Source organism: Myiozetetes cayanensis, unplaced genomic scaffold (genome assembly GCF_022539395.1).
Source record: "Myiozetetes cayanensis isolate MyiCay16 unplaced genomic scaffold, myiCay2020 scf41, whole genome shotgun sequence".
Taxonomy (NCBI): Eukaryota; Metazoa; Chordata; class Aves; order Passeriformes; family Tyrannidae; genus Myiozetetes; species Myiozetetes cayanensis.
The window spans coordinates 810807-822108 of record NW_026087643.1 but is presented as its reverse complement, the minus strand read 5'-3'; the positions used below and the strand labels follow the sequence as shown (position 1 = coordinate 822108).

The 11302-nt window shown below is 56.8% G+C and overlaps 2 protein-coding genes across 2 annotated transcripts; one reads left to right on the top strand and one right to left on the bottom strand.

Moving 5' to 3' along the window:
* Window positions 1–467: 467 nt before the first annotated feature.
* Window positions 468–6622, bottom strand: LOC126647947 (SLAM family member 7-like). Its single transcript, XM_050330562.1, has 8 exons — window positions 6537–6622; window positions 4824–5117; window positions 4465–4743; window positions 3541–3636; window positions 3341–3385; window positions 2561–2613; window positions 1560–1643; window positions 468–1409 (listed from the first exon to the last, which is right to left on the bottom strand). The coding sequence occupies exons 1-8, from the start codon at window positions 6595–6597 to the stop codon at window positions 1329–1331; spliced, it is 993 nt and encodes a 330-aa protein (XP_050186519.1). The 5' UTR covers window positions 6598–6622; the 3' UTR covers window positions 468–1328.
* Window positions 6623–7654: 1032 nt separating this feature from the next.
* Window positions 7655–11030, top strand: LOC126647949 (SLAM family member 7-like). The gene is made up of 5 exons (XM_050330565.1): window positions 7655–7737; window positions 8232–8348; window positions 8469–8762; window positions 8843–9106; window positions 9946–11030. Exons 1-5 carry the CDS (start codon window positions 7671–7673, stop codon window positions 10053–10055), a joined length of 852 nt encoding a protein of 283 aa, XP_050186522.1. The 5' UTR covers window positions 7655–7670; the 3' UTR covers window positions 10056–11030.
* Window positions 11031–11302: the final 272 nt, after the last annotated feature.

The following is an 11302-nucleotide window of genomic DNA, read 5'->3' as shown; positions in this document are numbered from 1 at the left end:
GCCCCTTCTGCAACATCTTCCTTCCCTTTTTTTTTTTTTTTTTTTTGTTGCCCAGCCAGCGGCTTCCTGTGAGCTCAAAGGTGAAACTGGGCTGATTAACAGCCCCCAACATCACCCCGTGGAGTCATCTCTGGGAGTGGCAGGGAAAGGGGCTGGAGCTGGGCAAGGAGAGGGTGATGCTCCAGCAGCTCCTCAGCTGCCTTCAGGCCACTCCCTGGAGCCACCACCGCTGTTTTGAGCCCAATCCAAGCTGAGAGTTGGAATCCCAAGGGCAGATTTGGTGCCACGTGGGGCAAATCCCTCGGGAAAACACACAGCCCACCGAGGGCTGTGCTTTGAACTGGTTGGTGTGAACTGGAGGAGCCCCAAACCAGCCCCGTGAAAACGCTGAGCAAACCCGAATTCCTCAGATGAGATGCAGACAGGAAGGGAGCTCTGGCATTATTTTTTTATTATTATTATTATTATTATTACTATTATTATTCCAGAAGCTCCTGGAGGGCTCTCCCATGCCAGGCAGCTTCAAAGGCATCTCCATTTTCATCCCTGAATAATTTACCACGAGGCAAAGAGCAGGAGGAGGGGCAGGTGCAGGAAGAGGGTTCCGGAGGCACCGGGGGGTTGATGGCAGAACCTGCTGTGGGGGGCTCAGCCACCAGCTCTGGAAGGTCCCCAAACGTGGGGGAGGCAGCAGCTGTGGTTGTGGTGGGGGGAAGAAGGTTCAGCTTTTCGTGGGTATTTTTTCTTCTTTTTTAGGTCTTCCTTTAGCAAATGAAGAAGCTGCCGAGAGCGGGTTTGAAAGTGGAGCCAAAATAAAAATAACAATTAAAAAAAGCAAAACAATAACGTAACAAAACAATCAGGAGGGAACTTCTTCCCGGACAGTTGGAAGGGGCTGCCTGGTGAGGTCACCAGTCCTGGAGGTGTCTAAGGAATGACTGGACGTGTCACTCAGATAGTTTTTTTTGTTTTCTTTGTTTTTTTTTTTTTTTCAACTCGTTCCGGTTGGGAAAACGCTTCCAAAATCCTCAGGTCCTTTCCACAAGGACGAGCAGTCGCAGTTTTGGTGAAAGGAGGTAGAAAAAAGGAGCTCAGCCACCACCAAAAACCCAGAGCAGGGTTCCTGAAGCTCCCTCAGCAGCAGACGGAGCTGCCCCTTGGGCAGGGTGTCGACATCCTCTTGCAGCTCTCACATCCTCTGGGTGCTGACACCCTTCCTGGCCCCCCTCCCTGCACCCAGGCAGGACCTGTGATGAGGAGGGAAGTGGAGAGGGGGAAGATGCTGCAGCTCCATGCTCAGCTGTGGGAGCTGTGCTGGGGAGGTCCCTTCAGATGACCAATGAGTAGCTGCTCTTCTCATCCGCCTCCTGGGCCCCCAGCGTGCTGTTGACCATCTTCTCATCGTCTGTCTGCAAGGGCAAAGGGACACAGGCTTGGTTGGGGCTCGTGGGAGCTCATCCCTCCCCTTGGTTTGAGGCTCTGGACCCTGAGTGTTCCCACATTCCAGGGGTTCCGTGTCCCACCCATCTCCTGGGAGATGGACATCAATCCCAGCTCACCTGGGCTGGAGCCTTGACGGTGGAGTAGATGGTCCTGGAGGTCTCTCCCCCTTTTGGGTTGTCTCTTGTTCTGTTAGAGATGCTCTGGGGGGAAAAAAAAAAGAGATTTTAAAAGGGTTTGAAGGGGCTGGGTGTTGGCAAAGAGACCCCAAAAAGCCAGAGATCCCTCTCTGATCCACCCCTGGAAGTGTTGGCCCATCCCTGGGACTGTCCAAGGCCGAGTTGCTGCTTTAATATAATTTCTTTAATACAGTGCATTATTCTATTTTATGCTGGTGTTTTATGCTATTTATACCATTATACTATATTTATGTAGTTATTTATATAATATTTATACTATATTATACTTTCATACTGTATTAGACTATTTATACTATTTATACTATTTATACTATTTTATACTATTTATACTACCTTATACTATTATACTATTTATACTCTTTATACTGCTATATTATTTATACTCTTTATACTATTTATACATTTTATACTATATATAAATATATGTATATTTATAAAACATCTATATTTATATATGTCATATATACATTATATATAATATATACATACTTTATATATATAATACATACATACTTTATATATAATATATACATACTTTATATATATAATATATATATACTGTATAGTAAAAGCTATATTTTAGCTTTTACACGTGCAATAAACAATTCTGACCGAGATCTTTCATCTGCTCCCTGGTTTGCTCGTTCCTCCCAATAAACAATTCACTTCACATAAATAAATAGCCCTGATTTGCCACCCTTGGAAGCTGCGAGACGAGAAGGATTTTCATCCCCCTCCCCTGCAACAACTTGAATTTAAACTGTTCAGGCTGGGTCCTGAGCCTCACCCATCCTCTGGCACGAGGAATTTCGGGAGCCAGGGGGTTGTTTAGGGAGCCAGGGGGTTGTTTAGGGAGTCAGGGGGTTGATTCTGCACCGTGTGGCTCAGGAGGATGGGGAGATGGATCTGCAGGGACTCACCTGCTGGCAGTGGTTGACTTGGGCGTACACGGTCGTGAGCTCCTGCCTGGCCTCTGCAAGGAGGAGAAGTAAAAAAAAAGCAGGATGTTGGCGAGGGAGAATCTCCAGTGGGATCCCCCCTGGGTGATCCCACATGCTCCTTGCCCAGGGAATTCCAGCCTCGAGTGTCCAGGCTCAGGTGGGACCCCAATCCTGCAGCTCCTGGAAGCCTCTCAGAGGTTTTATTGTGGATCTGCATCGAGGAATTGCTCCTCATCCCAGAATCCTCCTGCCCCTGCCACTGTGGGGCACTCCCAGCTCAAAGGACAGAGAAAATCAGCTTGTTTTATTTAAATCCAAAAATCCCTGGGTGTTTTCAGAGGACAAGATGCATTTGTCTCTCCTTCAAGAATTGCAGGAGGAATTAACACCAGCTCATGGAACAGAGGGGAGCGGAGAGGATTTTAAATCCTTCCTAATCTCCTTTTTGGGTCAAAAATTTCTCATTTGAAGTGCAGGAGAACAGCCACGAGGGCTCCAGAGAGAGGGTTTGCCCACAGTTTCCCTATGGAAGAGCTGGATCCAAGTTCCCATCCGCAGCCAGCCCTGACATCCCACTCGGACACGTGCAGATGAAAAGCACGAGGCAGCAGCTTCATTTCAGATGAGGGAAACGATAAACCAGGGGATGCTCCAGTACCAAGCCATGGCAGTGGATGATTTCCCTCCTGATCTTAAATGTGAGCAGGTTGTTCCCAGCAGGAAAAAAGGGGGAGGGAGGGAACAGCCCCCAAACCCTACCTGTGTCTGTAGCCCCAGTTGCAGACAAATGGAAGATCCTCCAGCCTGGGGGAGAAGCGACACAGGGCAACCATCAGCAGCAGCCCCAAATCACCCCCCAAGGTGCCCTGGCACAGCCTGGCTGTGTCCTCCCCTCTCAGGCACCATCTCCTGCTTGCCAGGGCTGCAGGGATGGTTTTCCAAGGGGGGATTCAGCTCACCTTTGGATCTACAGTAGAACAAGGCGACTGCTGAAAGTGCCACAGCTGCAGTCACCGTGAGGGCGATGATCACGGCCAGAGGGATGGAGTCGGTGCCTGCAGGGAGAAGAAGGCCCAGTAACAACGTCCCCAAACAGATCTGCCTCTTCCTGGCACTGAGGCAGAGGGAACCTGGCCCATCTCTGCCCCAACACCCCCCTGAGCCCTCGTCGGGACAACTCGGCCCAACCCGGCAAGGAGGCGGCGCTGCACGAGGACGAGCGGCTTGGCAGAAGCAGCAGCAGGAGACTCCCAGCCCAGCCCCTCACGGCCACGGCCACCCCCCATGGCCCTTGGACCTCCAGGGACATCCTGGAGGAGGTTTTGGGGACGAAATCCCCTGTTGGGTGGGGGTGCCCAGCGAGCCACGCTCCCACCTGCACTCCGCCCTTGGCTCTGCAGCGCTGATGGATTCCCTGCTCCCATCCCAAGGCAGGATTTTTGGGGGACACCTGCTCTCCCTGAATCCCCCGGGGGACACAGATGGCACGTGGATGCTGAGGGCACTGCCCAGAAAGCCTGAAGGGAGGAGATGGACCGTGCTGCTCTCAGCACCTCCATCTGCCCCTCCTCGGGGCAGGGCCCGTGCTGGTGCCCATCTGACCCCCTGCCCCCTGTGACAGCCGGCCCTGCAGAGCTGTCTGGGGCACACGGGGACACCGAGGAGCGAGGCTGGGCACACACAGGGGGGGTGGCAGCTCACCCGTGGGGGGAGGCCGGGTTGCGTTTTCTGGCCAGAAAGAGGGGAGAGAACAGGGAGAGAGGTCAGTGCCTCTGCCAGGGGATGCCACCGCTCTCTGCACAGCCCAGGGGCAAGGCTGGAGCCTCGGGGAGCATCACCCAGCCCATGCCAGCCCCCGACCAGGCCCTTTGGGGGGCTCTTACCTGCGCACAGCTCAGCGGGCCGGACGGTGACGTTGCGGCTGCTGACGGGGTTTCGTGCCCAGCACGTCAACGGCACCGACTCCTCCGGGGGTGACTCCTCCACCAGCACCGTGGGCCCCTCTCCCCGGGGCTGCTCCCCCACGCTCCAGCCGTAGGACACGTTCCCCAGCCCGGGGGAATGGTCCCCGGCCCCGGGCAGGGCGCAGCGCAGGCCGTAGCGGCAGCCGCCGGCCGAGCAGTTCTGGGCCTCGCAGCTCACCCTGGGCTCTGCCAGCTCGCCTGGGGGCAGGGCAGGGGCTGTCAGCAAACACTTGGAACATCAAAAACCAACCCAAAAATCAAGGCTAAATGGCACCTACTGTACACGTGGAGGGTGAAGGTGGATTTTGCCTTCGGGTTCAGTGCAGAGTAGGTCCCAGCGTCCTCCATCGTGAGCTGGGAGATGGTGAGGGCCCTGCCCTGCTCCGAGATGGTCAAGCGTGTCTTGTATTTGTTGTCTGAAAACACGGTTACAGGAGGTTCACTGAATTCCACAGTCACTATGGGTACATTGCCAAAGTGCCAGAAGGCTGCATCTCCAGCCAGATCGTGGATGTGGAAGGTGACGGACCCACCCACGGCTCCAATCACCTCTGTCTCGGAGTCATCACCCACTGTGGAGAGAAATTGGGCTGAAGGTGCTGTGCCAGGGGGAGGAGGTACAACAAGGGTTGGGGGATGTTGAGGAGAAGGCAGAAATGCTCAGGGAAGGGTCCTGGGCTGCGGTCACACAGCGTGAGGTCAAACAGAGCCTTTCAACGCCCACACGCAAAGGGTGTGGAGGAGGTCAAAGCCTGGGGCTGGAAAGTACAAGGAGGAGTTTGCAATGGCTTGGAAAGGTCAGGTAGATTCATTTTGACCACCACAGGCTGAGCTCACCAATGTGAGCAGGGCAAGGAGCCACATGTCAGTCAGATGAGCAGCTGCTCCTCCCTCCCTTGGAGGAGAAACCTGGAATCATGGAATGGTTTGGGTTGGAAGGGACCTTAAAGATCGTCTTGTTCCATCCTCCTGCCATGGGCAGGGACACCTTCCACTAAACCAGGCTGCTCCAAGCCCCATCCAACCTGGCCTTGGACATTCCCAGCTGCTCTTCTCCAGCCTGACCATTCCCACCTGTCCCAGCCTGTCTCCACATGGGAGATGCTCCAGTCCCAACTTCATGGCCCCCCCTGTACTTTCTCCAACAGTTCCACATCCTTTTCATCTGTTTCTCAAAGCTGGACACTGCTCCAGGTGGGATCTCACCAGAGTAGAGGAGGAGAATCCTCTCCTATGACCTGCTGGCCACAATCCTTTGGATGCAGCCCAGGATAAGGTCCCTCTGGATCCATCCCTTCCCTGCAGCCTCTGACCACACCACACAGCTTGGAGGGCGAACTCAAGGAGGAAGGCATTTCCCTCATTATTTTGCCTGTTTTCCACCTAAAAACTCAGCACTTCCCAGTCTGGGCTGGGAATGGAAAGGGGAACTGAGCCTGGCTCAGCTGTCCCACCAGATCCCGAGGCTGTCACGTCCCCCCAGGCTCAGCAGTTCTGGTTCCCTCAGCCTGGCCCTTTGGGGCATAGACAACCAACCATGGTAAAGGAAAAGGCTGGTGGGGATGATAAACCTGCAGGAAATCTGTGGACCAGCTGATAATAAAGATACCAGAGGCTGAGGGAAGGGGCCAGGGCAGCCTCTCTGCCCGTTTGCCCTCAGCTGAAGAGAGGCAGAAACACCACAAAATAATTCCCTGCGAGCACCAAAGAGGGCAACGTGTAGGGGAGCAGAACCTGAACGCAGAGCAGGGTGGACCGTGCACATCTGGCAGCAGCTGGATGGAGGCTGGGCCAGAGCTGAGACCTGACACACTCACTCATCAGCAGGGACCACATCAGAGCCAGAACCCGAGGCACTTTTCCCCCCTTGGTTTGCCCAACACCGCTGGGACAAACTCCATCCTTGCTCCCTCACATCCCCACTCTCACGGGCATCCCCCTGAGCTCCTTCCCTGCTGCTTCCACGGCAAAAGGAGCATCCCTGCACTTACTTGCCCGGTGGAGGAGGACGAGGGAGGCGAGAAAGAGGAACTGAAAGGCGTCCATCGGCATCGGCCTCCTGCGCGCGGAGCGTTGTCTGCACCCACCATCTGCAGCGGGTCGTGCCGGCGAGCGGAAGGCGAGGGAGCCTGTGAGCACACACGGGGTTTCAGCAGCTGCAGATGGGTGGAGAAAGCTGTGATGGTGGCCCCGTGACTGCCGTCGTGCTGTCGTGACACCTGGACGGGGCGAAACGTCGGGGCGGGACGATCCCACCTCCATAGCGGAAAGATCGAGCTCGTAAATTCCCGTTTCCAGGCAAAGACGAGGGTGGCAGATGGGAGAAAGAGCATCATCGTGGCACTGTGTGTGTGATGAGTGTCCCAGCCCTTTGGGGTGACCAGCTGGAAGAGAGGACTCACCACAGGGTGGACTTGGAGCTGGTGGAGCCACTCCAGAGGAGGCACCAGGATGATGAGAGGGATGGAGCAGCTCTCCAACGAGAAAAGGCTGGGAGAGTTGGGATTGTTCATCTGGGATGGTTCAATTGTGGCCTTCCAGGACCTGAAGGAGCTACAAGAAACAGGGGGGGAGAGGGCCTGGAGTGACAGGACAAAGGGGGAATGGCTTCCTAGTGACAGGAAGTTTAGGTGGGATATTGGGAAGGAATTCCTGGCTGTGGGGTGGGGAGGCCCTGGCACAGGTTGCCCAAAAAAGCTGTGGCTGCCCCATCCCTGGAAGTGTCCAAGGCCAGATTGGAGCAACCTGGGCTAGTGGGAGGTGTGCCTGCCCATGGTAGGGGGGTTGAACGAGGTGAATTTTATATCTCTTCCAAATCAAACCATTCCACGATTCAATTATTCCTCCAGGGTATGGGGGAAGAAGGGAGCTGGGTTTAGTTCAGTGGAATTCAACCACAATGCCAGTCCCTGGGAGGTGCCATCAGGCCCGATATCCTCACTGGGGAAGAGGACCCAGGGCTGTTTTAATGCCTGACCTCTCCAGCTGGTCCAGTGCACTTCTCATTTGCCTGGATTTCAGTAATCATGTGACTTCCCAGAATAACAAGAATTAGGGAAGCGCTGCTTTCCCTTCCAGTTCTCAGTCAGCTCTCCTGTCTGGGGGGGTCGGAGGGGACTGTCCCCATGGGAGTTCAGCCTGGAGAAGAGAAGCTGTGGCTGCCCCTGGATCCCTGGAAGTGTCCAAGGCCAGGTTGGACGGGGCTTGGAGCAACCTGGGACAGCGGGAAGTGTCCCTGCCCAGGGCAGGGGGTGGGACTGGATGAGCTTTACAGCCCCTTCCAACCCAAACCATTCCATGGTTGGGACCCAGCAGCACTCCCGAGGGACACCAGTGACAGCACACCCTGGTGACACCAGCCCATGGGCTCCTGGGCATTGACCCACCACGTTCTCCACGAGAACCATCTCTTCAGGCTGGTGCCCATGGAGGATTTGGGACACTTGTCACGCACAGCCACGACGATGTTCTTTGTCCCAGCTTTTCTTTGCATGGAACTGGGAGTTTTTCAGCTCGAGTTTCCTTTGTGGGGGTGAGATTGTCCCCCCATGATGTTGCTTTCCGAGTGTCACCACCCGAGGCCGCAGTGACAGTGACACCAGGAGGAAGCTCAGGGTTCTCTCCGCCCCTCCAACCACCAGTGAAACCCACTGTGTGCACCCACTCGTGTCTTCCTCTTGCACCAGGATCAGCCTCCAGACCAGCAGTTGCTGAGGGCAGACAAACCCTCTCCGCCCACCAGACGCCGATGGACGCGTTTCAGTTCCCGCTCCTCGCCCTCCTCTTCCTCCTCCACCGAGCAAGTGAGTGCAAAATGCTCCCCTTTAACCCCGACCCCTCCTGCCTGCTCCTCAAACATCCCCCCACCCTTGCTGTGCCTCCTCCCCCTGGCACAGCACCTTCAGCCCAACTTCTCTCCACAGCGGGCAATGGCACCGCGACAGAGGTGATTGGAGCCGTGGGTGGGTCCGTCACCTTCCACATCCACAATCTGGCTGGAGATGCAGCCTCCTGGAGCTTTGGCAGATCACCCATAGTGGTTGTGGATTTTGATGAACTTCCAAAAGCCCTGTTTTTAGACAACAAATACAAGACACGCTTGACCATCTCGGAGCAGGGCAGGGCCCTCACCATCTCCCAGCTCACGATGGAGGACGCTGGGACCTACTCTGCACAGAACCCGCAGGCAAAATCCACCTTCACCCTCCACGTGTACAGTAGGTGCCATTTAGCCTTGATTTTTGGGTTGGTTTGTGATGTTCCAAGTGTTTGCTGACAGCCCCTGCCCTGCCCCCAGGCGAGCTGGCAGAGCCCAGGGTGAGCTGCGAGGCCCAGAACTGCTCGGCCGGCGGCTGCCGCTACGGCCTGCGCTGCGCCCTGCCCGGGGCCGGGGACCATTCCCCCGGGCTGGGGAACGTGTCCTACGGCTGGAGCGTGGGGGAGCAGCCCCGGGGAGAGGGGCCCACGGTGCTGGTGGAGGAGTCGGTGCCGCTGACGTGCTGGGCACGAAACCCCGTCAGCAGCCGCAACGTCACCGTCCGGCCCGCTGAGCTGTGCGCAGGTAAGAGCCCCCCAAAAGGGCCCGGCCGGGGGCTGGCGTGGGCTGGGTGATGCTCCCCGAGGCTCCAGCTTTGCCCCTGGGCTGTGCAGAGAGCGGTGGCACCCCTGGCACTGGCACTGACCTCTCTCCCTGTTCTCTCCCCTCTTTCTGGTCAGAAAACACAACCCGGCCTCCCCCCATGGGTGAGCTGCCACCCCCCCTGTGTGTGCCCAGCCTCGCTCCTCGGTGTCCCCGTGTGCCCCAGACAGCTCTGCAGGGCCGGCTCTCACAGGGTCCTGCGCTTGGCAGCGGGGCAGATGGGCACCAGCGCGGTCCCTGCCCCGAGGAGGGGCAGATGGAGGTGCTGAGAGCAGCACGGTCCATCTCCTCCCTTCAGGCTTTCTGGGCAGTGCCCTCAGCATCCACGTGCCATCTGTGTCCCCCAGGGGATTCAGGGAGAGCAGGTGTCCCCCAAAAATCCTGCTTTGGGATGGGAGCAGGGAATCCATCAGTGCTACAGAGCCAAGGGCGGAGTGCAGGTGGGAGCGTGGCTCGCTGGGCACCCCCACCCAACAGGGGATTTCATCCCCAAAACCCCCTCCAGGAGGTCCCTGGAGGGCCAAGGGCCATGGGGGGTGGCCGTGGCCGTGAGGGGCTGGGCTGGGAGTCTCCTGCTGCTGCTTCTGCCAAGCCGCTCGTCCTCGTGCAGCGCCGCCTCCTCGCCGGGTTGGGCCGAGTTGTCCCAACGAGGGCTCAGGGGGTTTTGGGGTAGAGATGGGCCAGGTTCCCTCTCTCTCAGTGCCAGGAAGAGGCAGATCTGTTTGGGGACGTTGTTACTGGGCCTTCTTCTCTCCCTGCAGGCACCGGTTCCAGCAGCCTGGTCAGGATCGGGGCCGTGGCTGTGAGCGAAGCCGCTGCACTCGCAGCGGTTTTCTTGGTGTTCTACTGCAGGGACAAGCGAGGAGCTTGACTCAGAGCCTCTTGTCCAGCCAATAATCCCAGAATCCCTGAGGTTGGAAAAGGCCTCCAAGGTCATCCAGTCTGCCCTGTGCCCCATCCCCACCTTGGCCCCCAGCCCAGAGCGCTCAGTGCCATGGCCATGCCTTCCTTGGGCACCTCCAAGGGTGGGTACTCCCCCACCTCCCTGGGCAGCCCCAGGGCTCCACCCTGACAGAATTTGGGGCTTTTACACCATCTGAGAGGCACAAGGGTGAGGGTGGCCCTGCCCTGCTCTGGACCTGCCCTCACGCTGGGGGAACTGGTGGTTTGCAGACATTTCCAGGGAGGAAGCTCAGTGGGCACAGGAGAGGGAAGTTGGGGAGGTGCAAAACCATTGGTTCCTGTTCCACCTCAGCAGTGGATCCACCTTGTGACCATCCTCACCAGCAACCCCTTGCAAAGGGCTTTATTCCAAATTTATTCTCCTTTCCCTTAGCCGTGGCCCACGCAGTCAGACCTGCTGTAACAGCTGAGTTGTGCTGGGATTATTAAAACACCCCAGAGTGGGTCAGTTGGATTTTACAGCCCTGCTCCCCCATCCAGGCCACCTCCACCATCCCCACACAGGATATTTCCACGGGGAACCGAGAGTTGCTGCGGGCAGGGGTTGGCCGGGCCACGAGCAGGGGCTGCCTCCTCCTCTGCCCCACAGCCAGAAATTCAGCTTCAAGTCCATTTGGAGAAGCTCAGCTGTTCCCACAGAGATCAGTGGGGAAAATGAGGGTGGGAAAATGCAGTGGGACAGGGGCTGGCCAGCCTGGAGGGGCTCCAAAACCCTCCTCGCTCCTCGGGACAAAACCGAAAGTTTTTGTAACCTGTTGCAGAGCTCAGAAATAAAACCACTTCTCATTTTCCCCCTGCTGAACCCCTGCCCCCTGTGTGTCCCCAGCTGCCACAGGCCCTTAGGAAAGCAGGACCGTGGGGATGAGTTCCTGGTGTGGGAAGCCCACAGGGCAGGGGTGAGGTCGGAGCCCAAAATTTCTCCAGCCACCCTTCCCGGTGCTGCTGATCCTTCCCCTCCGAGTCACTCCCTCCTCTCACATCCAGCTGTGAGGTGGGATCCAGAGTCCCTCTCCCTTCTCCCAGTGCTCCAGGATCCAGCCAGGAGCCTCCAGTCGTAGGCAGAGGAGGTTTCTTGCCATGCTCTTTGCTCGGTCATCCCTCCCTTCTCCGGGCACCTCCGAGCTGCTCCCACCGGAGGGGCTTGTGTGGATTCCT

Bases quoted from the DNA above. Each gene is read 5' to 3' on its own strand.
- LOC126647947 (XM_050330562.1), bottom strand. From the start codon at position 6,597: ATGCCGATGGACGCCTTTCAGTTCCTCTTTCTCGCCTCCCTCGTCCTC. The intron at 5,118-6,536 runs GTAAGTGCAGGG...TTCTCTCCACAG, and splicing joins CGTCCTCCTCCACCGGGCAA to TGGGTGATGACTCCGAGACA. The intron at 3,637-4,464 runs GTAAGAGCCCCC...TTCTCCCTGCAG, and splicing joins GCCCGCTGAGCTGTGCGCAG to GCACCGACTCCATCCCTCTG.
- LOC126647949 (XM_050330565.1), top strand. From the start codon at position 7,671: ATGGGAGTTCAGCCTGGAGAAGAGAAGCTGTGGCTGCCCCTGGATCCC. The intron at 7,738-8,231 runs GTTGGACGGGGC...CTCTTGCACCAG, and splicing joins CTGGAAGTGTCCAAGGCCAG to GATCAGCCTCCAGACCAGCA. The intron at 9,107-9,945 runs GTAAGAGCCCCC...CTCTCCCTGCAG, and splicing joins GCCCGCTGAGCTGTGCGCAG to GCACCGGTTCCAGCAGCCTG.